The following is a 27,525-nucleotide window of genomic DNA, read 5'->3' as shown; positions in this document are numbered from 1 at the left end:
CATCATGTCATGGTGCTGACCATCAAACATTGAAACTAAGATTTATCCATTTTAAATGCTTACAACACTTTCATCCATTTAAATTGCAGTTTTAACCAAAACTAACATGTTATTTCATCCACATGTATCAGTTGAACTGCTTCAGATGAATGTTCATACATAAATCTGATAATGTATTAAAAACAACTTTCATCTTTGGGTGACTGACAATTTCACATTAAGTTTAGTAGCTTTTATATTAAAAATATTCTGAAAATAGATGGAAATGTTATTTTTACGTAATGAAAATGTGTAATCTTAGTTAACAGCCTGAGTTTTTTATTTCTTTTTCTTTTAAGTTTGTGTTTGAGGCCTTTTATTTTAGATTTTGTTTTTTATTTTTGGTTACTTTCACAGCAGAAGTATTTGAGGGGCAAATTTTTCTCTACTCTTCCCTCACAGAGTGGACAAGAGCTAATTCTGTAATTACTTTTCTCTTTTATCTCCAAAATGGCATCAATAAGCAAGAATTTAAGGAACTGATTGATGAATAAAGTATGTGTGTAATATGGAATACTTTTATAACATTTTAAAAACGTATGGTTTGGTTTATAAAGGCTCACCTTTCCACCCAATATACCAAAATTTTCAGTGGATTTCTTTATGATAAATACATAAATCTGGTTATTATGCATTCAAAAAACAAATTATTAGTGGCCTACTACATAAATCTCATTCTTACAGTTACATTTGTACTTGACTGACAAATAAACTTTATGTTAAATATATCACTATTGCACTATTAACTACTTTTACCGCCACTTTTTGTGCTTTATTACAAGCACATCTGTGCATTTTATCCTGTGCAATCTATATATTTTTTTTTTTTAACTTATATTTTGTTTTTACACACAGTCTGTTCACACCAGTATTTATGCATCCACCAGCAAACATTACAATATACTTTAGTCACCTTTCTTTAATGTAAATTTTTTTTCTTTACTCGTGTACGACTTTTGCTGCTACAACAGTGATTTTCTCTGTTGTGGGACCAATAAAGTTTATCTTATCAGTTTATGTTAAAACTATAATCCAAATGATGGAAATCTTGGGGTCTGGGCTTCCCCAGACAGCCCTGTGTGTAATGTCACAATGCTATGAACTGTGGGTGATTCCCTTAAGAAAATTCAGTAGAAATGTCAAGTGGGCGAAAAGGGTTCAAGGAGTCTGCATGAGAACCTTCGTGCCCTTGACAATTTGACAGTCCTCCCGCCTCTCTGGGTGAATGCGCACCACAGTCTGTGAGTGTGCATGTGGATATTGGGACTGGCACTAAAAATGACAACCACATAGTTTACGAAGGCTTCCATCTATGCAAACAATCAGCCACTTTAAATGGAGAAGGTACTGAAAAGAAAGAACGGGTCAGGCACACAGGAAAGCACAATGCTGTACTTGGAAACAGGGGAAAGAAAAGGTTCAGAAGGTCACACATGGTTCAGCTACATTGCAATCTGTCTACAGAGGGCGCACTCTGAGGGTGGTGCCAACCATTAGAGAGGCACACAAATGTTCATTGTGTTGGCCACACACATACACAACCACAAAGAAAAAATAAAAAAGTGAGAAGATCCAGAGTCTGTGAGTCACAAACCAGTGGGCCGAGGAGCAGAGTTTGGTCAGGAGAGCGATGTGGCCCCATAAACGTTCCTCCCGCCAGCTCCTGTCGCAGTCAGACTGAGTTTACACATCGGGTGTGAGCGGGTGAGAGAAATGGGGCACTCACCGTGTGTTCAAACAGGCCTGCTGGCTCAATGGAAATGGATGGGGGACACACCCTGTGGGCAAAAGAGGGGCTGTGGGGCGGGGCATAACACAAGCAGGCTCTCTGGACCAATCAGACCTGCTCTTTGAAAGCCCCCTGTGCAGCCCTGGAGGCTGCGTTAGCAGCAGCTGTCTGGACCGTCTTGTTGGACATGACGCCTGTAGCAAACTCCTGTTGTGCCTTCTCAAAGCTGGCACCAGTAGTGCGGTACATGGCATGGACCTGACGAGGATTAAAGAGGACATCAGGTTAATTTAAAGATAGTGAGTAGAATTCAGTGTCACCAAGTTTTCAGACTGCACTTCTGCAACATCAAACAAATGCATTGTATTCCTTTAGGTTCTTGCTTCTTTGGCAACAGGATTCAGGCTCCTTTACCTTCTCTTGTGATGACCAACATGCATGAGTAGAAATGGGGCTGCATAGAAGGATTGCAATCAAATTTATGTTAATTTCAGTGATAAGCCTTGTACAAGTTTTACTCAGACATAGCAGGTATGCCCTGTGTCCATATTGTGTTTCTTTTTTGTTTGTCTGAGAGCAGGCATCTTTTATAAAATTGCTCTATACGAGTGTGGCGCATATGCGACTGTCTAGAGAAAAAGTGGCACACCCTTAAAGCAGAACAGAAACGCTTTTTGAGAATTTGTTTGTGCATTCCTTGGTAAAAATTAAGTGTTATTCATACACTTGCAGAATGTTTGAGCGCAGTGTAGATAATATTATTCAAATCAAATTTGCTGCCAAATTGACATGTAATTCGCCATTGGCTGAAGTCAGTGGAGGGCACTTCCGGTTGACATCACGGGTTGGGGACGAGTGCAGCTGAGATCCAACATGGCAAGCAACGCATCGCTGCACAAACATAAACAGAAGGCAAGCGATTCCGAAGATGTGCTTTTACTTGTTGATCCGTGGGCGTTTCTGTTCCCCTTTAAGGGTGTACTGACATTAGGCGTGCTGGACTGTGACTGAGTGCATTCCACCCTAGAAGTCCAGTTTGTTTGACTAGTGACCATGCACCAGGCCATGGCTACCCTACATTTCACACACTTTAATATTGATTTTTATACACATGCTAAGATTGTTATTGTTAATGTTTTAAACTGTTCTTTATATACATTTGTTTACTTTTTTTTTAGTATTCTGCCACTGGTTTGTTATTCAGCACTTCTGTTTTAAAGCACTATATAAATAAATTCATTATTCTTAGAAACGTGATGCGGTTGTACCTTTTTGAACATAAGAAGCGACATGACAGCCAACGAGGTGAAGAGAGCAGCGATGAAGAGCATTATGATGCCCACTGGGATGCTCCGATTCAGGCCGGTCAAAGCTGAAATCCACCCGCTGAGGACAAGAAAGCTGATTACAGCAGGATCTTTGTTAACGGTAGCTACAATTCTTTGAGTTTGTGTGTGTAAATAATGATCTGAACACAGACAAAAGCATATCTTTATAATTGACGCATCCCAAAAAAACCCTGAACATAATTTAACATGTATCAATGTAATTAACTATGAATTTACAGGTAAGACAAAACTAACTACAAGAGAAAACACTTTGGCTGTGTTTTCTGTTTGTTTTCACCACATAAAAACAGGACAGACTACAAACTGTAGTAAACTAAACAGGTTCTGATGTTTTCTTACACTATGCATGTCATAAAGAGAACGATTGTCTCTGCTGCTGGAAACCGTAAAGTTAAGTGTGTAAAGCTAAAGCTAATAACTCATTTATCTGAACTAATTTTAACAGAACATAACCGCCTGCATGGACTTTTATCAAATACATATTCTTTTGTTATTATATCATGTTGTTTTGAATTCCTGTTTTCTGTTTCTTGAGCTTGGTAAAAACTTTGTAAAAACCTTGTAACTGTTAGCATAGCCTACGCAGCGGGTCACCCCTTTGAGTCTGGTCTGCTTGAGGTTTCTTCTTCAAATGATCAGAGGGAGTGTTTCTTTACCACTGCCGCCTGTGTGCTTGCTCTAGGCATTGGGAAGGTTAGACCTTACTTGTGTGAAGCGCCTTGAGGCAGCTTTGTGGTGATTTGGTGCTCTATAAATTAAATAAACTGAATTGAATAACATAAAATTGGCAGCAGTGGCACAACTGAACCTTTTGACAGTCACTGTGTGGTGAGTAAATCTTTTTACATTAACAGTGTTCAAGCTAAGGTTAGTGAAATTTTCCTAAACACAGACTCACCACTTCTGTCATGAGGGTGTTTAGTATAATTAAATGCCAGAAACAAAATCTAGTACATGTGTTATTAAGCATGATAAAGGAGAGTGACTTAAATTTCATAGTCAAATCCTATTGTTAATTTTGGTCAACAGCTTTTAAGTTAAGATGATGTGTGCTCTCTTAAAACTATCTGATGTCACATCTGGTGCCCACAACACCTTCAATTCTTTAGTTGCGATCATGAAATTCTGCTGGACCTTGAAAACAAAATTTCATTAATTCCTGGGTGTTAATATGGGCCTTATTCCTCAAGATTGTGTGGCCCCAAGAGTCTTATATATATGTTTTTTATAATAGATTGTACAGTTGTTTGTGGGACATCATGACTTTTCTATAAGGCTGCTTAGGAGAAACTGGATTTGTGGAGATTCATAGTTTTGTTTGGAAGCCTTGGTGTAATACTTTATATATTTATTTCTTGCTCTTACATGCATAAAACCACTGTTTCTTTTATTAGGCCATCAAATACAACCAAACGGTTCTTCAACTAACCCAGTTTTGGCTAAATGTTCATTATTAAACTGTTTAAAGTAATGCCATAAATTCCTGAACGTTTCAATGCTGTTTATGTAAACTGTTCACCCACTCAAAATTTGACAGAAAGGGGTAAAACTGAAACAAAGCTATCTTGTAACTATTGTTTTTACATAACTTTACACAGCAACAAAGTAGGAAATCTGACTTAAATTATTTGATAAAACAGAATATATACAATAGGAGATAATTGAGTTTTAAAGTTTTAGTCAAAGTCTATGTAAAATTATATCAGCAACATACCACGAATCACTTATTTTATATAATTACACTCATTAAATGCAATATGAATGTGGGCGTGGCCAGTTGGCCAACAAGGCAAGTCTATGGAAAACACTGATGTGCTTTCAGATACACAGTAACTATTTTACATACGGCATGATTTTCTGCCATTAATGTGCGTTTACTTTAAACTCAATGTGAGCCTGAGCAACACAGAGTTTCTCACAGCTTCGATCTCCTTGTCATGTGTTCTCACCTGGCCCCCCAACCAGTGATGCCAATAGACTGGATAAGGTAGATGCCAAACTGACAGATGTACACAAAGAAGAAAACAAAAAACCTGAATGAGCTGTCACTCCTGCAGAAAGACACAACAGACAGAAGGTCAATAACGCAGCAGGTTTGAAGAGCTGAGGGCACCGTTTCTATGATGTGTGTATTCTTTACCTGAATGCACCATAAAGTGGTCTGTACCAGCAAACAAAAGAGCACGGCGTGAAGATAAGTAACCAGAGGATGGACAAGCCGAAGTCCACCCCGCGTGCCCTGTCCACAGAGAACCAGGCCAAGCAGCCAATCATATTTGCAAACAGGGTCCCAGTGTGACCTGAAGAAGAGAGAGAAAATTTTTTAAGCAAACAGGATGGAGCATCAGTGAAAGTGGAACAGTGTGATATTCTGGCATGTCACAGTATATGTCAGAAAATGAAAATAGTGGAAGGATCCTGGAAACAGCAGTGGTGTCCAGTGTCCTGCAAAGTCAGCCTAAAAGATCAGAATGAAAGCGGAAGAACGACAGAATATCAATATTTCAACAGCCACACGGGATTTGTTTCACTGACAGAGAAGGATTTTAAATGTGTCACAAGCCTGCTGTTTCACTAAAACTACACAGAGCTGCTATGAAACAGCTTCCAAATGACAGTTTGTTCGACTCACTTCAAACACTATGAACTCTGTTGTAACGAAAAGGAGGCCGACACACATTTCCACCGTTCTATCTGCAGCTCGCTGAAGTTTCTTGTAATCATTTGTCAAATGACGACACCACGTAACCAGTGAATTTCACAGGAAGTTACTCATCCCAGATCACAGAACAGAACAAATGCTAATTTTTAACAAGACCGTGAAGAGCTCTCAGACATGTACAGGGAACAAAAAGGTTTTTTTTTTTTTAATTCTTCACAATAAATAAATAAATACTGGCTGATCTGATCTCACTGGCTTCTTGTCCCAGTGAGATCAGATTTTAAGGTTCTGCTCCTAGTCTATACAACTGTTCACGGACTGCCACCTCCCTACCTAGCTGACCTAATTAAACCTTACGTACTGGCCCAGGCTTTGCGTTCTCAGGGTGCAGGACTACTTTGTGTCCCTAGAGTGAATAAGAAGTCTGCGGGTCACAGATCTTTCTCTTATTATGCCCCTGTTCTGTGGATTGATCTTCCTGCATCAATAAAACTTTGAGATTCTGTGGAGACTTTCAAGTCCAAACTTACGACGCACTTATTTTCCCTTTTGTATGGCTAGCTTACCAGCATAGTATAGTCCTGCGTTTTTTACTCTTTTAATTCATTTTATGAGTAAACAGAGTGTGCCGCGGCCTCAACTTTACCTAAATTCTGGGGCTTTTAATGAAGCTTAGGGCTAGTGGCCGGCGATCACCTTAGTATTTCCTGTTTTTTTGCTGTTTAATGCTGAGAAATTATACTGTATTTCTTGTCTTTCTGATGCCTGATTCTGTTTTTTCTCTCTATTTAAGGTGCAGCTCCATCCAGAGATGGTGTGGCATTTGTGCTGGAGACCCTCCTGTCCTGTGCACCAACAGCATTTCCTGTATATTTGTTGTGTGAATTGTTTTATAATTCATGTCTGTATCATGGCCCAAACAGAGGGTCACCCCTTTGAGTCTGTTCTGCTTGAGGTTTCTTCCTCAGAAGGAGTTTTTCCTTACCACTGCTGCTCTGGGGGTTAGTAAGGTTAGACCTTACTTGTGTGAAGCACCGTGAGGCAACTCTGTTGTGATTTGGTGCACTGAGAAGCAAGTAGAGGTTTAAAGCATGGCTGTACCAACATGGCCTAGTCCCCAGATTGAAGTCCCACTTACAGCAGTGGAACAAAAGACCAACATGTACCTCAGAAGGTGGCTGGGAATCCTGCCGAGCTTCACATTAGTTCAAGTGGCAAAGTGTAGGGTTGCTATGACCTTCAGGGACTCGAGACACGACAAGGTCAGGGAAGCTGGAGTAAAACCAGGCCAGAATGAAAGTGGGTGGCCTCAGCATCGTTGGCCCAAGTAGAAGGTAACCTTAAACTTACAGACATCATCGGACCACCATGCATGGGAAGGCAAGGTCTGGGAATGTCCTGCTTCCAAAGGTGGGAAAACACCAACCCTTTGGAGAGGAAAGCCATGAGCCTGGCAGAAATAGGAGACCTAGAGGAAGAGTGGAGGAAGGCAAGAGCTGTGGAGCTAGGTTCCCATGGAGCCTGGACAAAGTGGGATCTCCCTAAGAGGAAGCTGGCATGGGCTGACATTTGGAAGCACGAGCTACTCCAGATAGCCTTCCTGTTGAGGGTTGTGCATGACTCCTTTCCATCCCCTGTTAAACTACACAAATGGGGTATGAGAGATGACCTAATATGTAAGCTCTGCGGCCAAAAGGGAACCATGGCACACATCATGACAGGATGTAAGATCACTCTGACCCAGGGCAGATAAAGATGCCGTGCTCACTGACATCCTAGAGCAGGAGAGAATCAGGAAACATCAATGCAAGAATGGGCCGCCACCTGCAACATTTGTCAAGGAGGGAGCAAAGCCACCAGAATCCAATAAAACCAGGGCAAGTCTCCTGCATTCAGGTCAAGCATGGGAGCTTAAAGTAGACCTGTAGAGGAAACTCCAGTCAGGTCCATAAATAATTAGACACTGACAGCTTTGTTTTAGTTGTGTGTCCATAGCATATTAGAGCTGGAAGTAAATCACTATGAACTTAGAGAGCAAAATGTTAGCTTTAATTTTAGGTAAACTGCATCAACAAGCAGCACTGACCTTTGGAGCCACCAGACCTACACTTAGGAAGTGAACCAAACTGATAAGCAAATTTCAAATTAGTCAGGTGCATACGTAGTTGTACAGTGGAAATTTTTGTAAATTTACTGCTGTACACCAGTAGTTCTCAACCCAGTCCTCAAATACCACCTATCCTACAGCTTTTCCATCTGTCCCTGCTCTGCCACAAGCTGGTTAGCTCATTCAGTTGTGCAGCTAAACAAGTACTAATAGATACCAAACCAAACCATATGTAGAAGAAAAAACAACACCCAAATTGCCTGGTCCTTCAATAAGTATTCATTAGTGATACTACAACGCCTGGCAAAAATTATGGAATCACCGGCCTCAGAGGATGTTCATTCAGTTGTTTAATTTTGTAGAAAAAAAAGCAGATCACAGACATGACACAAAACTAAAGTAATTTCAAATGGCAACTTTCTAGCTTTAAGAAACACTATAAGAAATCAAGAAAAAAAGATTGTGGCAGTCAGTAACGGTTACTTTTTTAGACCAAGGAGAGGGGAAAAATATGGAATCACTCAATTCTGAGGAAAAAATTATGGAATCACCCTGTAAATTGTCATCCCCCAAATTAACACCTGCATCAAATCAGATCTGCTCATTGACAAAGACCCTATGCCATGACATTGATCCTATGTGTCTTTTTGCAAGGAATGTTTTTGCAGTTTTTGCTCTATGGCAAGATGCATCTTGAAAAATGATTTCATCATCCCCAAACATCCTTTCAATTGTCCAAAATATCAACATAAACTTGTGCATTTATTGATGATGTAATGACAGCCATCTCCCCAGTGCCTTTACCTGACATGCAGCCCCATATCATCTATGACTGTGGAAATTTACATGTTCTCTTCAGGCAGTCATCTTTATAAATCTCATTGGAAAGGCACCAAACAAAAGTTCCAGCATCATCACCTTGCCCAATGCAGATTCGAGATTCATCACTGAATATGACTTTCATCCAGTCATCCACAGTCCACGATTGCTTTTCCTTAGCCCATTGTAACCTTGTTTTTTTTCTGTTTAGGTGTTAATGATGCCTTTTGTTTAGCTTTTCTGTATGTAAATCCCATTTCCTTTAGGCGGTTTCTTACAGTTCGGTCACAGACGTTGAATCCAGTTTCCTCCCATTCGTTCCTCATTTGTTCTGTTGTACATTTTTCGATTTTTCAGACATATTGCTTTAAGTTTTCTGTCTTGACGCTTTGATGTCTTCCTTGGTCTACCAGTATGTTTGCCTTTATCAACCTTCCCATGTTGTTTGTATTTGGTCCAGAGTTTAGACACAGCTGACTGTGAACAACCAACATCTTTTGCAACATTGCGTGATGATTTACTCTCTTTTAAGAGTTTGATAATCCTCTCCTTTGTTTCAATTGACATCTCTCATGTTGGAGCCATGATTCATGTCAGTCCACTTGGTGCAACAGCTCTCCAAGGTGTGTTCACTCCTTTTTAGATGCAGACTAACGAGCAGATCTGATATGATGCAGGTGTTAGTTTTGGGGATGAAAATTTACAGGGTGATTCCATAATTTTTTCCTCAGAATTGAGTGATTCCATATTTTTTTCCTCTACTTGGTCTAAAAAAGTAACCGTTACTCACTGCCACAATCTTTTTTTCTTGATTTCTTATAGTGTTTCTTAAAGCCAGAAAGTTGCCATTTGAAATGACTTTAGTTTTGTGTCATGTCTGTGATCTGCTTTTTTTCTACAAAATGAAACAACTGAATGAACATCCTCCGAGGCCGGTGATTCCATAATTTTTGCCAGGGGTTGTATAAACCCATATCTTAGGGTGCAGAGTATCAGTCCTCTGATGGTTTTCATTAAGAAATACAAACAGTATGGTACTGTCTAGTAAGTTTGTCTTCAGCAGGCAAAACTCAGTAAATGTGCAAAAACAAAACAAAAAACACTCATGAAGGAAGCCACCAAGCCACTCCTGACATCTGTGAAAAAGTTCTAGGCTTCTGTGGTGGTGATTGGAGAAACTGTGCGTGTTAAAGTTTTGTCCCTAGCACCATCACCATCAGATGGATTTTCATACAACAAAACAAATGACTATATCTGGGCTCATCTGTGCCTTCTGGCAATCTTTAACTTCACATCTTATTGTGAAAATTCTTCTCTGTTCCACCCTGCCATGAAGCTGTACATTGTAAATGGTGATGTAACAGACAACAGTTGCACAATACAAAGTTTCTCCAATCACAGCCACAGACGTGTTTAGTGTTGTCGGGTGTTTTTGCATCGTTTAATAGCCCACAACTTTTTCCTTTTACATAACATTCACCTAAATAAGATCTCAAGTAATCTTGCGAATAGAAAAACAATGTCTAAGTCAATTTCAAATAAATGGTGATAGATTTAATTTAAAATGAATAAAATAATACTCACACATCCAGAGGTAGTACATAATGTTGACTGTCTTCTGAAATTCCACAGGAATGTCCACTGTAATATCATGGTAGAAACAGGGGCCTACAGGAAACTTCTCTGAGAGGGGAGGCCAGTTGTTTTTCCTGCCTAAAGCACAACAACAAAAGACTAGATTTTCAGCTATCATAAAAACTAAGAAATCATACTTTAGCTGCATTTAATCACTGGCTTCACAGGTACAGGTACACAGGTTTCTCCAACTCAGAAAAATCACTTCATATTTTCTCTTTACAGCTTTTAAATTTACTCAATTTTAAATTTTTTTCAACAGACAGAATACCTGACCGTCATACCTGTCCACTCATTCTCATTGTGTTTTGTATAATAACAATACCTCTAACCTTAGTGACATGAAGTTTGGTGTTCCACAGGGATCAGTTTTAGGCCCCCTGCTTTTCTCTCTTTATGTAGTACTCCTTGAGAATATACTGCAGCGTTTTGGGATTGCCTTGCATTGCTATGCTGATGATACTCAGTTGTACATGCCGATAACTGCTGGTCATCTCATTCACTTAAAATCTTTGGAAGATTGCCTTGCATCAGTGATAAGTTGGATGTCTAGTAACTTCCTACTTTTAAACTCTGATAAGACTGAAATGATGGTTCTTGGTTCAGCGAGGCATGCTCAGTTTGAGCAGTTACTGCTGAGCTTCCTTTCGTGTGTTATACATTAAAGTGAGGAACCTTGGGGTAATTTTTGATCCCACATTGTCCTTTGACCTCCACATTAGGGATATTACGAGGAGTGCCTTCTTCCAGCTGCGAAATATAGTGAGGATTTGTCCCATTCTGTCTATGGCTGATACTGAGACCCTGATCCATGCTTTTGTTTCTTCCATATTGGATTATTGCAATGTTCTATTTTCTGGTTTACCGCAGTCCAGCAGTAAGGTTCTCCGATTGGTTCAGAATGCTGCTACCAGACTTTTGACATGAAGCAGAAAGTTTGACCACATTACACCTCTTCTGGCATCTCTTTATTGGCTACCTGTCTCTGTGAGATCAGATTTTAAGGTTATGCTATTAGCCTATAACATTGTTCATGGACTGGCACCGATCTACCTAGCTGATTTGGTTGAACCCTACATACTGGCCCAGGCTCTGCACTCACAGGATGCAGGACAACTTCGTGTTCCAAGGGTGAAGAAAAAGTCTGTGGGCCAAAGAGCCTTGTTTTACCGTGCCCGTTTTGTGGAATGATCTACCAGCGTCAATAAGACAGTCGGATTCCGTGGAGATATTCAAGACTCAGTTATTTGCTCTGTCTTATGGTTAGACTATTGTGTAAGCATCCTTTTTAATTCTTTTTAAATTTTTTACTCTTTTATTGTGGGTTTTTTTATTTTTATTGTGCTTGTTTTATTTTTTTAACTGTGCTTTTAATCTTTTTCTTCATTTTAAATTGTTTATGAATTGTTTGATGTGATGCACCTTGAGGCGACGCTGTCGTGAGTTGGCGCTTTAGAAATTGAATGAATCGAATTGACATAATACACCAGGTTTTGGTCAGTGGTATCATGTCAACCTTGATTTCAAACAGATTCTCCGCCAGGTTGTGATACCACTTTTTTTTATATATATATATATATATATATATATATATATATATATATATATATATATATATAAAAATAAAAATAAATAACAGACAGCTGTAGATCGCTGTGGTGTGAGGTCAACCTTCTTGATCCCACTGTGTCCGGCAGGCGATGAGCAGGATGGAAGCTGCGTGACTCGCTGAAAGGTTGCTGACTTGTGGAAACAAACATGCAGGTAAAGAGCGATATACTGAGGCTAGCAAAATAATCCTGTTCATCTTTATATATATTGAACAATAAGTTGATATAGTAATTATCATGACAGGCCGACCACTACCCACCTTTGCTGCTCAAAGACTCGTCCTTTCATGGATAATGCTTTAGTACCAAATCATGATTACAATCATCTGATTGAAACATCATCATTCACACACTACTTTTTTCTGGGTCAGGCTTAAAACTTCTCAATCGCCAACAGCAGAGCTGTTCTGTGTCAGAAGATACACCAAAGTTAAGGTCAGCTTACTGTGTTACTTTAACTAGCAGAGGTACCCAACTTGGCCGGGTAAAGAGTAGTTACCAAGTTTAAGCGCATTTTTCAGGAAAAAATAAATACCGTAAATACGAGTAAAACAAAGTATTACACACACCGTCATCAAAGCGTTGCATTTAGGCTATAAATACACGAACAACAGCACACACAGTGTTGTCATTCACACACAGTGTGCTGTTGTTCATGGTTCTAATTTCAATTTATTTCATTTATATATCACCAAAGCACAACAACGTTGCCTCAAGGTGCTTCACACAAGTAACGTCTAACCTTACCAACCCCCAGAGCAAGAACACAGGTGGCAGTGGTAAGAAAAAACTCCCTCTGATGATTTGAGGAAGAAACCTCACGCAGACCAGACTCAAAGGGGCGACCCTCTGCTTAGGCCATGTTACCAAAAAGGTTTACAATACAGAACACAACTGATGAGACAACTGTGCTAAAAAAACAAACGTGTGCCGTTTCCTAACGGTATTATTTAGTGTATGCCTTGATTTAGAATAAGTAGTGACATACAGTAGGTGGCAGTATGCACCTCTAAAGTCAGATTGCAGTCCTTCAATAAACACAAAGAAGTTTATTTCTTATTTATTTTTATCAATTTATGTTTAGTATTTATTATTTCCAAACTGTGGCCGACAATCTCACCAAAGTTTGAAGGTGAGCAACTTTAAAGAAGTGATTTGTGATTAATTTAACCATTCAAGTGTCTTGAAAATTATCTCTTTTAGAATTAAGTAGCATCACAGCTAATATTAGTCGACCGAATGGCCCCTTTGTGAGCACTTTATTGTGAATATCTCTGCTAATATGGATTGTTGTGTGGTTAACTGGCCTAACAGCTCATCAAAGAGGGGTGCACTTATTTCTTCCACCCAGTGAGGTGGTGGCTTAAACATACAGATTACATTTTTTAGCATGTAATCAATGAAACTACCAGAAACCTCCAAACCCTGATTAAGATGACACACTATACACCCAAGTCAGATTGTTTTGAGCATTCTGTGGCTTTACAAATGGCAGTTTTGAGCTGTAGCTGTGTTCTGATCTCTAGTTGACCTCCTGAAGCACTGAGTGACTGCATTTCTCTCTCCCGACGGTCCAGCTCTGCAGCTTTCCTTTCCAGCTCCTCCTGCCTCCTCAACAGCTCAGCAGCTGCTCTCGGCTGTTCCTGCACACACACAAAGTATACACATATGAAGAACAAGAACAATCTAAGATTTCTGACGTCCACTAATCCGGATCACCTCCAAAATTCGGTGGAGTCTTCCATGCGCTAACGTCTACCTGTGGTGCAAATTGATGAGAATCCATGAAGTAGTTTGGACGTAATCCTTCAAAGCCTATATAAAGTAAAACCTGATCCACAATCCGGATCCAGATCACTTTCAAAATTTAATGGAGTCTTCCATGGCCTAATATCTATCTGTGGCGACAATTTCGTCAAAATCTGTGCAGTAGTTTTGACGTAATCTTGCTAACAGACAGACAAATAAACACAGATGATTTTCTTAGGTCTTTGGCAGACGTAACTAGTGTTGCCAAACTAAAAAAAAAGTACAGAAGTGTGACTCATCATACCCTCCTGTCATACAAAGTACCATTTTTGCTGCTTGAATGTAGCGTACATAATAATTTGCGGTTTCGGCTTTTATAATAAATCCAATTCTCCACATGAGCAATAGAAGCACACAGAGACAAATCACAGCAAAATGTTCCCAGGAGGCTGCGTACAAATGAGATACACCAACACAGGTTAGTTCCTGAGCGCCTATGTTTCCCTGTCACTCATTTAGAAAGCCTGGTCACCCATGGAAACAGTCTCTTGGGAGGTGAAATGCTGTCCACCGTCTCAGCATGTAAGCAGCAGCCGTGGTAATAACATTTTCTGTCTCCAGAGCACCGTGCTGCTGGAACGACGTCAGTGCATGCTTATTTTGTGGTATGCCTACAGAATAACATCATTGTGGTGATTCTATGACAGGTGCTTTGGGTGTTTCAGCTCCAGGTGTGTGTGTGTGTGGAGTATGTTGGTCAGTAATACCTGAGGCTCAGAGTATGCTGGCGGCTCCTCTGTGGGCTTCATGATGGCAGGCTGCATGCTGATGGTGGGCGCTACAGTCTTTGCCCCCACAGCCGCAGGTATCTATAGATAAAACACTGAAGTCATTACAGTCAACAGTGAAACATTTCCAAAAGTATTACATGAGTCTGAACATGCTGTGATGCTACAAAAACATTATACTTTAGCAACAGTTCAGTGCACCTCTCTGGGAGCTGTTAGTGGTGCAGCTTAGCTAAAATTTCCATAAAAATTGTTCATTTTGTGATAAAAGCATGGAATTTGGCACACATATTCTAAATTAACTAATGTTTATTTTCAGATATGGAGCCATCTTGGAGCTGACCACTAATGACCTACAGTGGTCAATAAAGAATTACACAGGGATCAGAATTATTTGTCTGATCATACAGATTCCAAAAAGGTATAGTTTGGTAAAAACAGCAAAAATTATGACAAAGGTCAGTTTCAGTTTGTACAGGGGTCAAAAGTTAAAATGCTCCAATTTTGGTAAAAAAAATTATGCAAATTACTGGTTGCATTAATAGCATTTTAAAAAGGAATAGTTTGCACCAGATGTCATGCCTAGTTATCATGTTACGGGGAAACATATGTCACATGTCACAGAATCCAATGGACCTCAAGCTTGTTTGACCTTTACTTTGGAGACCAAACATTCAACACAGTCAAAATTATCCCATTTATTAATCCTTTTATTTCAACCAATAATTTGCATTTTTAAATTTTGACCCTTGTGTAATTCTTTATTGACCCCTGTAGTTCATTAGAGGTCAATCTCCAGGGTGGCTCCATATCTGAAAATAAACAGTTAATTTAGAATATGTGTGCCAAATTCCATGCTTTTATCACAAAATGTACAGTTGTTTTGCTATGCCACCCCACTATGTAACATGTGGATGCTGGTTTTTCTCAAAATGAGCAGGTATTCCTACAGTACTCTAATATGAAATGGTATCAAAACTCACAACCTTCAATCCCAAAATAAATTATAGCTATTCAGCAAAAAGTTTAGCGATTTAAGTGTCTTGTAATCTGATCATTCTGTGACACTGTGCAAAGTCTAACTTGGTTTTGTTATTCAATCGTTTAAAAAATAGAACTAAAAATAAAATATGTATTGTGCAAAAATACATCTATGAACCATGCTGTAACAGTACTCACTTGTTTGGCATCTGTGAATGGATTGTACTCCTCCAATCCTGGAGGACCAGGTTGTCTTACTTGTGTCACTGATGGATCCTAATTATTAAAAAACAAAAACACACACACAAAAAACAGGTGTATTTGGGGTATGAAAAAGCCATTATTTTGCTTTCCAACATTGTTTTTTAAAAACACCCTACCCTCAAAGTCCTGTGTAGGAAATCATTTAAATTATCCATCTCTATTGTATTATTTTTTAAACAAATAACTCTAATATTCTCTAAAAGCACCATTAAATCCTACTGGATCTATCACTGCTTCTCCATTGGATATAACAGATGTGATTTAAGAATGTGTGTGCAGTTATTTAATTTGCCACAATAGAAATTTTCAAATGATTGCTGCAATCTTAACAGGCTAGAAGCAGCTCTGGAAGATGATAACTTGTCATATTCTGATCCCAAAATAAGTCATTTGTTTTCCAGTTGTGGGTTATTTTCTTTACAGACTTGTTCTTGGAGAATTTTTATTTTGTATTGCAACTGTTATCTCTCCTTTCAACGCTATCTTGACTTTGAAGGAGAATAAGTTCTTGTTTTTTATTATTATTATTATTATTATTGTTTGTTTTTAAACTAAGGGGACCAGTAGATCTACAATGAAGGAAAATTGAATTGAGTAAAGAAAAGTCAACATTACTGTGCCAGACCCTGCTCACAAACTGCTCTGAAAATGCTAGGCCTATATTCAATATGGGCAAAGACAAGATAATTACAATAATTTTCACATCAAGACGTCTATAAATAACATTATCCACGAGTTTGAGAAGCAGACTGAATGCCTCTGGTTGCCATTACTTGAAAAGAAAGGAAATGGTACTTTTGTACTTGATTAAGTTAACCACATTCTTGTATTGAAAAATCAACACACTTGCTCCATATATGAGTTAAGTTAATGGCTACTCCACATGGTGTAAGCACACAAACATAACAATAAAATGGTAAAACATTTAGAATCGTAAGTGCATTATGAGGATAGTCATACTGGATTGCTTTTTAAAATACTTCTTCCTATAAAACCGTAGTGCAATTATACTTGTACGGTTTCACCTGTATAACAATCAAACTTTAACATTTTACAGTTCTGCCTGTAAAAGAAAAGTGCTGATGGAGGCAGAGGTTCCTTGCTTACCATCAGTTTTCAGTCATGTACCTCTTTCATTTGCTCCTCAAGATTACAGTCCAGCCTGCAAATTTATTCCTGAAGTGATATCCTCATCCAGCCTCTGTGCACTCTCCTTACAGCCTCACAGTCTTAAATTTCTAGCATCTTTCGCTGCCACACACAGGCTGCAAGTTGTCACCAGACCAGGGTCATAAATAATTCAGGAAATGATGAGTTTAAAGTTTAATGTTCCCTCACGGAACAGCCAAACAAACATTCATATGCACCATGGGTAATAATGTTCTCAATTTGAAATTTGAAGCACTGTGGCAATAATAACTTAAAAATGGATTTAAAAAAAAAAGACAAAAAAAAAAAAAAAAAAGAGGAAAAATCGGCACGTCTGTCTTACAGTACCTGTCTACACAGCTGTGTAGACAGGTACGTGTACTGTGTACAGTGACAAGAAATCTGTCACTGTGTACACTGTACACAGTGACAGATTTCTTGTCACCTGTAAAACAGTTGGACTTATCTGCTTTGGTTCTACCAAAATCACAGTAGGCACTCTGCATGAGGTCAAGCATCAGTCCTGTTCCATCCGATGACACCTCATCCAAGATACCAACTGTACTATATTTAAAGGGGAAGCTCCGACAGTGTAGTGCAAAGTCCGTGCTCTACTGACCCCGCAAGCTCCACCCACTTTACCACTTCCAGTCCACACAAGAAACCAGCTGTAACGCCACATTCACATCAGACACCACACAACACCACAAATTCACGTCCCTCACCTGGCGATGGACGCACCACCATCGCCCGGTGTGCCGCTCTAGTTTCGCTGCAAAAATTCGCCCCAATGCGTCATCAAATAGGAGGAGCTTCCATTCCGCTCGCCGTCAAGTCAACATGGCGGACCTTGATCACACGGAGCAAGTTGCTGTGCTCTATTTGTTCCCAATTCGGGGAGTTTCATCATTTGCTGCAGAAGTTGGATGACGGCCGCTTTCAGTGGTACTTCTGCCTCTCCAGGACCCAGTTTGAGGACCTCCTGTCCTGTTCGCGGGCGCACATGTTAACAAAAAAAAAAAAAAAAAAAAACCTGGCTGCTGCTGCTTGCTCTCCCCTCAAACTCTGTCATAATTGTGAAATAAAGGACAAAAGGGACATAAGTCCTGCTCACAGGCTGATTGCCAGAGACAGGACATCTCCACGTCACTACATATCCAGTCCCAGATTGGTCATCAGGGTGCGACAAGATGAAAAAGTTCAGATTTTTCAACTTGGGGAAGAGGGCGACGAGACGCGATGCAACACGATATCGCGCCACAAATGCGCCAATCACTCAAAATCGCTTTATTTACGTCGCTTTATTCGCATCCATTGCGTCGCATTGCGTGGCTTGGACTTTTGTGGTGCCACAACGCATCCTTCCATAGGGATTACATTGCAACCTCTCGCCGCTGGTCCGGTGTGAACGCGGCATAAAGCTGTGATTTCCAGTTTAGCTAAAACACCACTCAACCACAGCATGATTACAACTGAAACATGGCTGCAAACTTTAACCAGTCCATGTCATTCAGATCAGGATCTTCCCTGCCATTATCTTCCACAGTATGTAAATTATAGAACAAACATGAAATTATTGCAACTTAATTAAATTGATATAGGTTTTGCATATTCTGTTAAGCGTGCTGCCGTCAGGAAAGGTCAGTTAAACTTGTACTGGTTTTGAACATGCTTGCACTCTGAACATGTTTGCAATGCTCAACTCCAATTTCACGAGCAGGGAAACAGTACAGTCTGTCGCAGGTTGAGTGTAACTCAACCGAGGGAACGTTTGTACCATGGCGTGCCTGCTTGGGAGAACTGAGCACCACTTATGACGGCTACCTCTTAGCAATATCATAATCACACATAGTATGCTATTGATGGAAGGAATTCTTGCACTTTTGTTTTACCCTCTATTCATCTGTAAGTCACCCAAATTCCACTGGTCTGTCATCTTCCACCACAGTGAAATACATCCAAAGTCACACTATAACGATCCTACTATAAAATATCCTGTTTGCCAAATGTTTCAACAATCTCTAACAGCACAAGATTAATTTTCCATGAGTTTGCATAGTTAACAGGCACTAAGGAAAAAAGTTATAATGGTGCCAGCAAACATGGTCAAAAACAAACAGATTTGGAGTTGGGACCGAAATTCAAGATGGAATTCAGAAGGATGCTGTAATGCTGTTGAATGGTCTCATTATATTTCTGCCCCCCACCCAAAAAAATAAACAAAACAAACCAAAAAAACCAAAGTTAAAATGTGACATCTCTGCTCCTTTGTGAGGAGTGTTATCCCATCAAAGCCCTGGAGCCTAGTTTCAGTACTTAGCCTGCATCCAGAGAAATAGGACAAAACAGAATGAACGATCTGATGCATGACTGGGACTGATGACATCCTCAAAGAAAGGGGATCCGAGCGGCATACGTTGCCATAACGACACCATATGATTTCATGAACTATTGAAGATAGCTCAGAGAACAATACAAAGCGCTACTTAGCCTTAGACAAAATGGGTGAGACTGTGAGCCAAGATGACAGAATGCTAATCAGGCCCCATGAATAATTACATTTTGAGTAGTTTGGACATGACACAGAAAGAAACACAGGCTGTTAGAAAATTAAGGAAATCATTTTCAGCCACAAATCTATTTACTGATATACAAGAATGTCTGTACTGGGGTACTAAGTAGAGAAGTCCTGAGCTGACTGCAGAGATTGCTATCGGTTAGGAGTCAGTTTGATTTACTAAACACGAGTCTCATAACCGTCATTCTGCATTCTGTCATTGGTCCGTTTCATACGAGCCATTTCAAGGTTGCTGTGAGGTCACCAGCAGCATCACAACATGAGTTTCAATAGCACAGCTATGCTCTGTTTCATTTCAAATACACATGAAGTCTACGCGTACATCTGATAGGCCGCATATCGAGTATTCTTCTAACTTGCCAATCATGTTACAACTTCTATATGAGAAAATGAGACATTATCATTAGTATCTATCAATGTTTTTCTCCTACTAACAGGCACTGTACTCTTGCCAGGACTTTTTGGGTGATGGACTACCTCCGAAAAACATTTTTGCTGATAATAATTATTTTATTTTTTTTTTTTTTAATTTGCTTTTGGCTGCCCCCAGTTCTGCAGTGGACCCAGTACCACATTAGGATCTGGCACAAGTTTTATACCTCACACCTGCTGTTGTTCTCATAGTCTCTCAGCCAACTACTAATCATCTACCACGCTTCCCTTCTGAGATGTGATGGAACCTAGTGTGCTTAGGGTGGCATGGTGCCACCAATAAAAATGAGAATGACTGTTTTTACCAACTAAAGCACAGCCACCAGTCTTTGAGCCATGTTGTTCAATCATGATTACTCTCAATGTTTTGCAACCATACTGACCATACTGAAATGGTTTACTTAGTTATTTTTGCAAAAATAAATAAAATATACAGAAGGAGCTGGGATAGTAGATAGTTTCTGGACATTTTAAACTGACCATAGGTGTGTGCACGTAGGATTGCAAATGTTTTTGTACCCTGCCTTTCACTCTATGACGGCAAGGATAGACTCCAGCTAGAGCGCCTTAATTGAAAGAGTGCCATCAACTCAGAACATGGCGCCATTTTGGTTCCAACTGTGCTGAACTACTGAATGAACCTTTTATGTCTACAACATTTTTTTTTTTTTGTTATCATTTAACCACATACAGCAACACATCCAGGTACAGCTACTATCAAAATAAATATAAAAATAGTTAAGCTATCAAATTTACAATTTATGATGATTTATTTAATGCCTGATTTATGCAGCTGCAGCTCTATGACTCCGTGTCATGCAATGACGTGTGTGACAGTTTTAAAGTTTTCCGTCTCTAGATTATGCTTTATTCTGGACTAACCCTCAAGAAGCTTTTCTTTTTTTGAGTACCAGTTATGTGCACCCCAGTATATAATGTTATATTACATACTAGTTGGGGACTGCTCATGGTAGTGATGTAGACACTGTTTACTTTATGTTTATCTGTTTGGTATCTATTCTGTTTATTATTAATGATCATTATGGCTGTAAAGGTCTGAGTATGCAATTTCATTCTTTCATGTTTTACATGAGTGGAATGACAATGAAGGATCCTTGATCCTAACTTGTGATGGGCCTTACCATCTGTTTTGGCAATTTTACAGATGAAGAGATTCATATAAATGAAAATCAAATTTACACATACTGCAAAAAATAATTTTCATCAACCATTCACAGTCTTTGTTACTTCACAGTTAAGGCCCATTTACACAAGCATGCCTTTGCTTCACGACACGTCACCACCTGTGTTGTGCTGGAGAGTAAACTCATCTTTAACTGGTGCAGACAGGACGCCAGAGGGGCGTCGGTGCGTGCTACCACGCACAGAGAATTTTGAAATGTTCATTATAACAAGAAGTTAAATCTGTTATAAACATACTTTAACAGCTGCACACAAGAAGCAAAGAACACACAACTGTTTTATCAAGCCATGGCGATGCAAACAAGACAAATAATTACCATTTTAGACGGTTCAAAATGCTTTCTGCAGCTTTTTAGGTGCGCGCATGAACGGCTCTGGCTGCGGCCTCCTCTGTGATTCAGGAAGTGATAAGAGCCATTTTCAAAAGCCAATTTGCAGAAAAAAAAAAAGATTAATCTACCACAAAATAATTATTTTATATACGCAGCATCCAGCGCAGAGCGCGTGGCAGCCGGTAGAACAAAGAACGGCTGTCATGACGCAGTTCGTGCAATTGCGTGAAGCAAAGGCATGCTCGTGTAAATGGGCCTTTAACAGGCCCAGGTACTTGCCACTCAGCGAACTCAGCTGTCTGGTTTCACTCCCAAAAAGTCAACAACTGACTGCTCTGCACAAAGTCAACAAACATAAGCATGAATATCAGCAGTGCTTCTTTGGAACCAGTGTTGAATTTGGCAAAGCATTTGATTCAGTTGCCAAAGGAAAAAATATTTAAACTACTCCTTTTGCTCGATCCGTCAGAGTGTGACTTGACCTTAAGCCCCGTATTCGTAGAGCTGCGTATTGCGGCGTCGTGTTTCATTTAAGTATGCCCGAAATGCACCTGTACTCAGCCTTTTTCCGTGTTCATAGATCTGCTTGCAGCTGCGTGGGTTCGCTTTTTAATGTGTGCACACAGGCGCGTGTTGCCGCTATTTAAAACCAGTTCCCTCCTGCCAGCTGTGCAGAATACATCACTGCACTTGGAAAACAGTGGAGTGTATCATGAGGGTTTTACAGTTTCACTACTGCCACGTATGTAGCCAAAGCTGCTATTTTCTGCCTCTGTGGAAGTGGCTCTGTTCTCTACTGCACGGTGTGGTGCAGCTCAGAAACAGAGTCATTTAACATTATTATTATTTTTTGTCTTGGTGGATCATTTTCATTGTGTACAGATGCTGCTGAGTCTGACTGTGGTAAAGGCTGCTGTGACTCTAAACTTTTAAAGCTCTGGTTGCTCCAATCAGGTCCGCTGATATGATCAGACCTGATCGATCAGGGCATCTGATGAGCGCACCGACATGCAGCGAGTGCGTTTTTATTTTAAAGTCACAGCACTTATCCTGGTTTGATTAGACACAGAGAGAGAGAGAGAGAGAGAGAGTGAGGGCAAGAGAGAGAGACAGCGACTGACCTGCTGTTTCTGGAGTTGAGGTTTGATTCCCTGTTCTGAGCACACACACGTCCATCAGTTACATCAGCTGTTCTGAGCACACAGACGCACTGCGGCTGCATGATCCTGTTCTCCAGCTGATTCCTCTGGATGCAGCACTCAGTTTTTGAATGTGTACAGAAGCGCGGTGTTGCACAGACTTGCATCCAGTAACGCTGTGCTGCACAGACCTGCTTAAAACTGCGTATTTTGTGTCCAGCGCTCTACGCCAAAGAAAATTAAACATGTTTAATTTCTTCCGCCCTATGCGCGTAACCCTCAACATACTGCTGCGTAGGGAGAAAAAACTCGACGTAGAGCTGTTAAAAGTGTGCATAGACCTGCTCAACTTGGCGTAGACGATACGCCACAATACGCAGCTCTACGAATACGCCAGTGTGAAATGGGCTTTAAGCTAAAAGAGGGATACAGCTGCACTACAACTTATAGCAGTCTCGATGCTCCTGGGTAAAAAAAATGACAATGGGCCAAAACACCCACTCATCATGAAAACAATGGGCCTTTTCTAGCAATGTATGGGTCAACAATGTGTTTGCTGTCAGGCTTGAAGAGTGATGTAAATAATTCATGATGATAATATTTGTATATATTATTGTTTTAACAATTCATTTTCTATCTTCAGGTCCATGCATGTGCTGTACAGTTACCAGCCAAACAAGAAGAAATAAAAACAAATACATATCCATTAGAAATAACTCACTTTTAAATTTCTGATTTTAACAATAAATCACTCAAAACCAAACTTGATTTCAAAGTCAACATGGTTTCAATTGCATTACTTTATTCTTGAATATTACAAATACTAAGTCAATAATCACGATAAGTTATTATATTATTAAATATATATTTTTTAAAAGTAGTAGAATGCTGATTGTTATTCTCGTTATCATCATGTGCAAAAATGTCTTCAAAAGTGGACCTTTAAGGAATTGGGGGGGGGGGGGGCTTTCCCCACCCCTCACCTCTTTGGCTCTGCCCCTGCAGAGTCTGTGTGACCTGCAAAACAAACATGAAAAGAAAGCAGGTGTGCTGGTTGTTGTTGTTTTTTTTTTTTTTTTTTTTTTTTTTAAATCGCTGTCATCAGCTCCGCACTATTAAACAGCAAGTAAAAAATGGACATATTGAGAATTTGATCACATCAACAGCATTTACCACAATCGATTTATCGATTTTTGAGACAGGAATGTTTGCAAAGCACTTGAAGTCCAAGGCCAATTTCCCTTTGGGGACAATAAAGTATATTGTATCGTATGGTACTGTATCATATCGCACATCCTTTGTTCCACCTCACAAAAAAGAAACAAAAACAGTGAAAGGACAAGTACTTTACAATACAAAATACAATAAATAAAATTTAATCAAATGAACCCTCTAACTTGTTCAGGTTTCAGTAATTCTCAGGATACTTTTCAAACTGGCAGCATTATTATATACCACAACAAAAATCAATATTGATCAATATGGAGAAAAACATGAAGTAATATTCTTTGCCATATCACCCAAGCCCAACAAAGATGTTTGCAGAATCAATGTATATCCTGATGGCAGTGGTAGAAAAGCTGTTTTAAAGTGTTTGATTTAGCAAATGTCTTTGATGAATGACTTCTTAGACTTAGCTGTCACACGTTTATCTGTATGTGGTATCAAAAGTATCGAACTTGTAGATAGATCAGCACTTATAAAAACAAAAAAGGACTTTTTTCTAAAAAGTCATGATTTTTTTTATTTAAATAGACTTATTGATTTAAATGGACTTTTTTCATTTTTATTTATTTCACTCTTCTAAATCAGAGTATACAAATAATATCATTAGTTAGAATTTTTATTGACATGTTAAAGCATAAAGTTGCACATACAACATGTACAAGTACCACTAATTAATGGTACTGAGTTCATATTTCAGTGATGTTTTAAGTACTGATTTCTAAAAAAAAAAAAAAAAAAAAAAAAAAACATTTTTGATGAGTTTTTTAAAATTTCTGTTACAGCAATTTAAATCAGCTGATTTAAATCATATCAGCCCAAAGAGAGATTCATGTGTCTTGATTCTCACTCTGAGATTGAGAGATGCCTGGGAAGAGCTTATGGAGTCATGAAGGTGACTGGTGATGCCAATATTTTTGCAGAAGAACAGAAGTCCAAGTCTGCAGGGTTCTGGTGCTTCCTGTCTGAATGTATAGTTGCGAAACTTGTACATTAACCAGTGACCTAAGGCGACAAATGGATGTCTTCAGTACCATGCCTCTCAAGAGGATATTTGGACTCTGCTGGAATTACTTTGTGTCAAATGAATGGTTACTTGGTGTGCCTCAGAAGAAGAGTATCACTTGTACGAGGGCTGTCAATAAAGTATAGGTCCTTTTTATTTTATTTTTTTTTCAAAAACTATATGGATTTCGTTCATATGTTTTTACATCAGACATGCTTGAACCCTCGTGAATATGCGTGAGTTTTTCCACGCCTGTCTGTGACGTCATTCGCCTGTGAGCACTCCTTGTGGGAGGACTCGTCCAGCCCCTCCTCAGAATTCCTTTGTCTGAGAAGTTGCTGAGAGACTGGCACTTTGTTTGATCAAAATTTTTTCTAAACCTGTGAGGCACATCGAAGTGGACACGGTTCGAAAAATTCAGCTGGTTTTCGGTGAAAATTTTAACGGCTGATGAGAAATTTTGAGGTGATACTGTCGCTTTAAGGACTTCCCACGGAGCGGGACGTCGCGCAGCGCTCTCAGGCGCCATCGTCAGAATGTTTCAAGCTGAAAACCTCCACATTTCAGGCTCTATTGATCCAGGACGTCGTGAGAGAACAGAGAAGTTTCAGAAGAAGTCGGTTTCAGCATTTTATCCGGATATTCCACTGTTAAAGGAGATTTTTTTAATGAAAGACGTGCGGACGGATTGCAGCGTCGGCTCGCAGCCGCCGCGACGCTCCGCCACAGGAAAAACACCTCCGTTGGAAGCCTTAAGGACAAGTTGGAACATGCCCAGCTGTTAAACAATTTCTCAGATACTCACTCCACTGAAAGCCATCAAAAGCCGCCTGGATTTTACAAATGGTTATCAACACGGAGCCGCAGAACACCAGGAACTAAAAGGTCAAGGACCCATGTGCCACCTGGTTGCAACAGATCATGAACTACGAAGTTTTGAAGAATACCTACATATGTGAATAATATGATTGAAAAGCAACCATTCTTTGCCTTCTGTCGAAGTGGCTGTTGATACAGGAGCATATTTCATCACTTCATACGGCATGCAATAAGAAACCACAGTGGTTATCACGACGTAAAGGGACATCATGGCATCAAAGCTGTAGATTGTGCAAATTTGCAAACATTTCAAAATAACTTTTTTAATGTTGTCATTATGGGGTGTTGTGAGTAGAATTTTGAGAGAAAAAAAGAATTTACTCTACTTTGGAATAAGACTAACATAACAAAACAAAGCATATGTAACAAAACACACACAAACACAAAGAATTTGGCTTTCAGTTTCTCTTATCTTAAACAGTGGATCACAAGATGACTTACAAAAAAAATGAAAAAGTTAACTCATCTAATTCACATTGTATACTGTGGCAGAGAAATCAAACATGAACATTACAAAAGAAAACACTTTTAAACCTGCTGGAGCTCTTACAAAGAGATAAGAACAATGTCAGACAGGTACGAAGTAAAACACCCGGTCAAAGTGTTACATTTACACAACGTGCTTGTAAAATGAGAGCGAAATTAAAAACCCCAACAAGTGACATGTTGACAATAAAAGTACGAACTCTATCAGCGCGGCGACACACAACAAAACCTGTTAATGTCAACCTGTTAAAGAGAAATAAGACAGCTGCTAAAGCTAACCGAGCTAACTTAGCTAGCTGCTGTTACCTGAAAGGGGCTGAAGTTCGGGTCTGCGAAAGGGTTGCTGTCGAAGTCCGACATTACGACAACAGGACGACTTCAACAGTTTCGTTTAAATAGGATTTAAAACTAATATCGACAACAAAACCGACTGCTTTAGCAACGCAGGAAAGCGTTTAGACACGCGAAAGAGGTAAACTGAGAGCACAGAATGCAAGGTTGCCAGATTTTCACACGAAAACAAGCAGCTGTACCTGTCAAAAAAAGAAGCCCGAAACAACTTGCCGCTTAAAAAGTGTTTAGTTTAACTACATTTTAAAATATTTTATTTATTTTCTACTATTAATTTACACACACACGTATATATGTGTATGTATATAGGCGACATGGTGGTTCAGTGGTTGGCACTGTTCCGACCTGTGTGGAGTTTGTTTACCTATACATATATACATACAGAACCAGGTCTGGAGATTTGGACAGGATTGTCTGGAGGTAGAAATCTGGGGAAGGGTACAAACACATTTCTGCTTTTTTGAAGGTCCCAATGAGCTCAGTGGCCTCCATCATCTGTAAATGGAAGAAGTTCAGATCTACCATGACTCTTCCTAGAGTTGGTCACCCGTCTAAACTGAGAGACGGATAGAAGGTCCTTAGTCAGGGGGGTGACCAAGAACCTGATGGTCACTCTGTCAGAGTGCCAGCATTCCTCTGTGGAGAGAGGAGAACCTTCCAGAAGGACAACCATCTCTGCAGCAATCCACCAATCAGGCCTGTATGGTAGAGTGGACAGATGGAAGCCACTCCTTAGTAAAAGGCACATGGCAGCCCACCTGGAGTTTGATAAAAAGCACCTGAAGGACTCTCAGACCAGGAGAAACAAAATTCTCTGGTCTGATGAGACAAAGATTGAACTCTTTGGTGTCATGTTTGGAGGAAACCAGGCACCATCCCTACAGTGAAGCATGGTGGTGGCAGCATCATGCTGTGGGGATGTTTTTCAGCAGCAGGAACTGGGAGACTAGTCAGGATTGAGGGAAAGATGAATGCAGCAATGGACAGAGACGTCCTGGAGGAAAACGTGCTCCA

General features: G+C 39.7%; 1 protein-coding gene across 1 annotated transcript; it reads right to left on the bottom strand.

The window, feature by feature from the left end:
• Positions 1-47: 47 nt before the first annotated feature.
• On the bottom strand, positions 48-26,636 carry LOC117530075 (secretory carrier-associated membrane protein 1-like). The gene is made up of 9 exons (XM_034193011.1): positions 26,467-26,636; positions 15,667-15,744; positions 14,467-14,568; positions 13,482-13,593; positions 10,290-10,418; positions 5,258-5,417; positions 5,067-5,168; positions 3,037-3,154; positions 48-2,026 (listed from the first exon to the last, which is right to left on the bottom strand). Exons 1-9 carry the CDS (start codon positions 26,518-26,520, stop codon positions 1,877-1,879), a joined length of 1,005 nt encoding a protein of 334 aa, XP_034048902.1. The 5' UTR covers positions 26,521-26,636; the 3' UTR covers positions 48-1,876.
• Between the last annotated feature and the right edge of the window lie 889 nt (positions 26,637-27,525).

Source organism: Thalassophryne amazonica, chromosome 17, assembly GCF_902500255.1.
Source record: "Thalassophryne amazonica chromosome 17, fThaAma1.1, whole genome shotgun sequence".
Classification (NCBI taxonomy): Eukaryota; Metazoa; Chordata; class Actinopteri; order Batrachoidiformes; family Batrachoididae; genus Thalassophryne; species Thalassophryne amazonica.
Note: the sequence above shows the minus strand (reverse complement) of the source record. Positions and strands in the feature narration are given on the sequence as shown.

Excerpts from the sequence above, each read along its gene's own strand:
- LOC117530075 (XM_034193011.1), bottom strand. The coding sequence starts at position 26,520 with ATGTCGGACTTCGACAGCAACCCTTTCGCAGACCCGAACTTCAGCCCC. Across the intron at positions 5,169-5,257 it reads CCACTTTATGGTGCATTCAG|GAGTGACAGCTCATTCAGGT; the intron begins GTAAAGAATACA and ends GTCTTTCTGCAG. Across the intron at positions 3,155-5,066 it reads ATCACTGGTTGGGGGGCCAG|CGGGTGGATTTCAGCTTTGA; the intron begins GTGAGAACACAT and ends TCTTGTCCTCAG.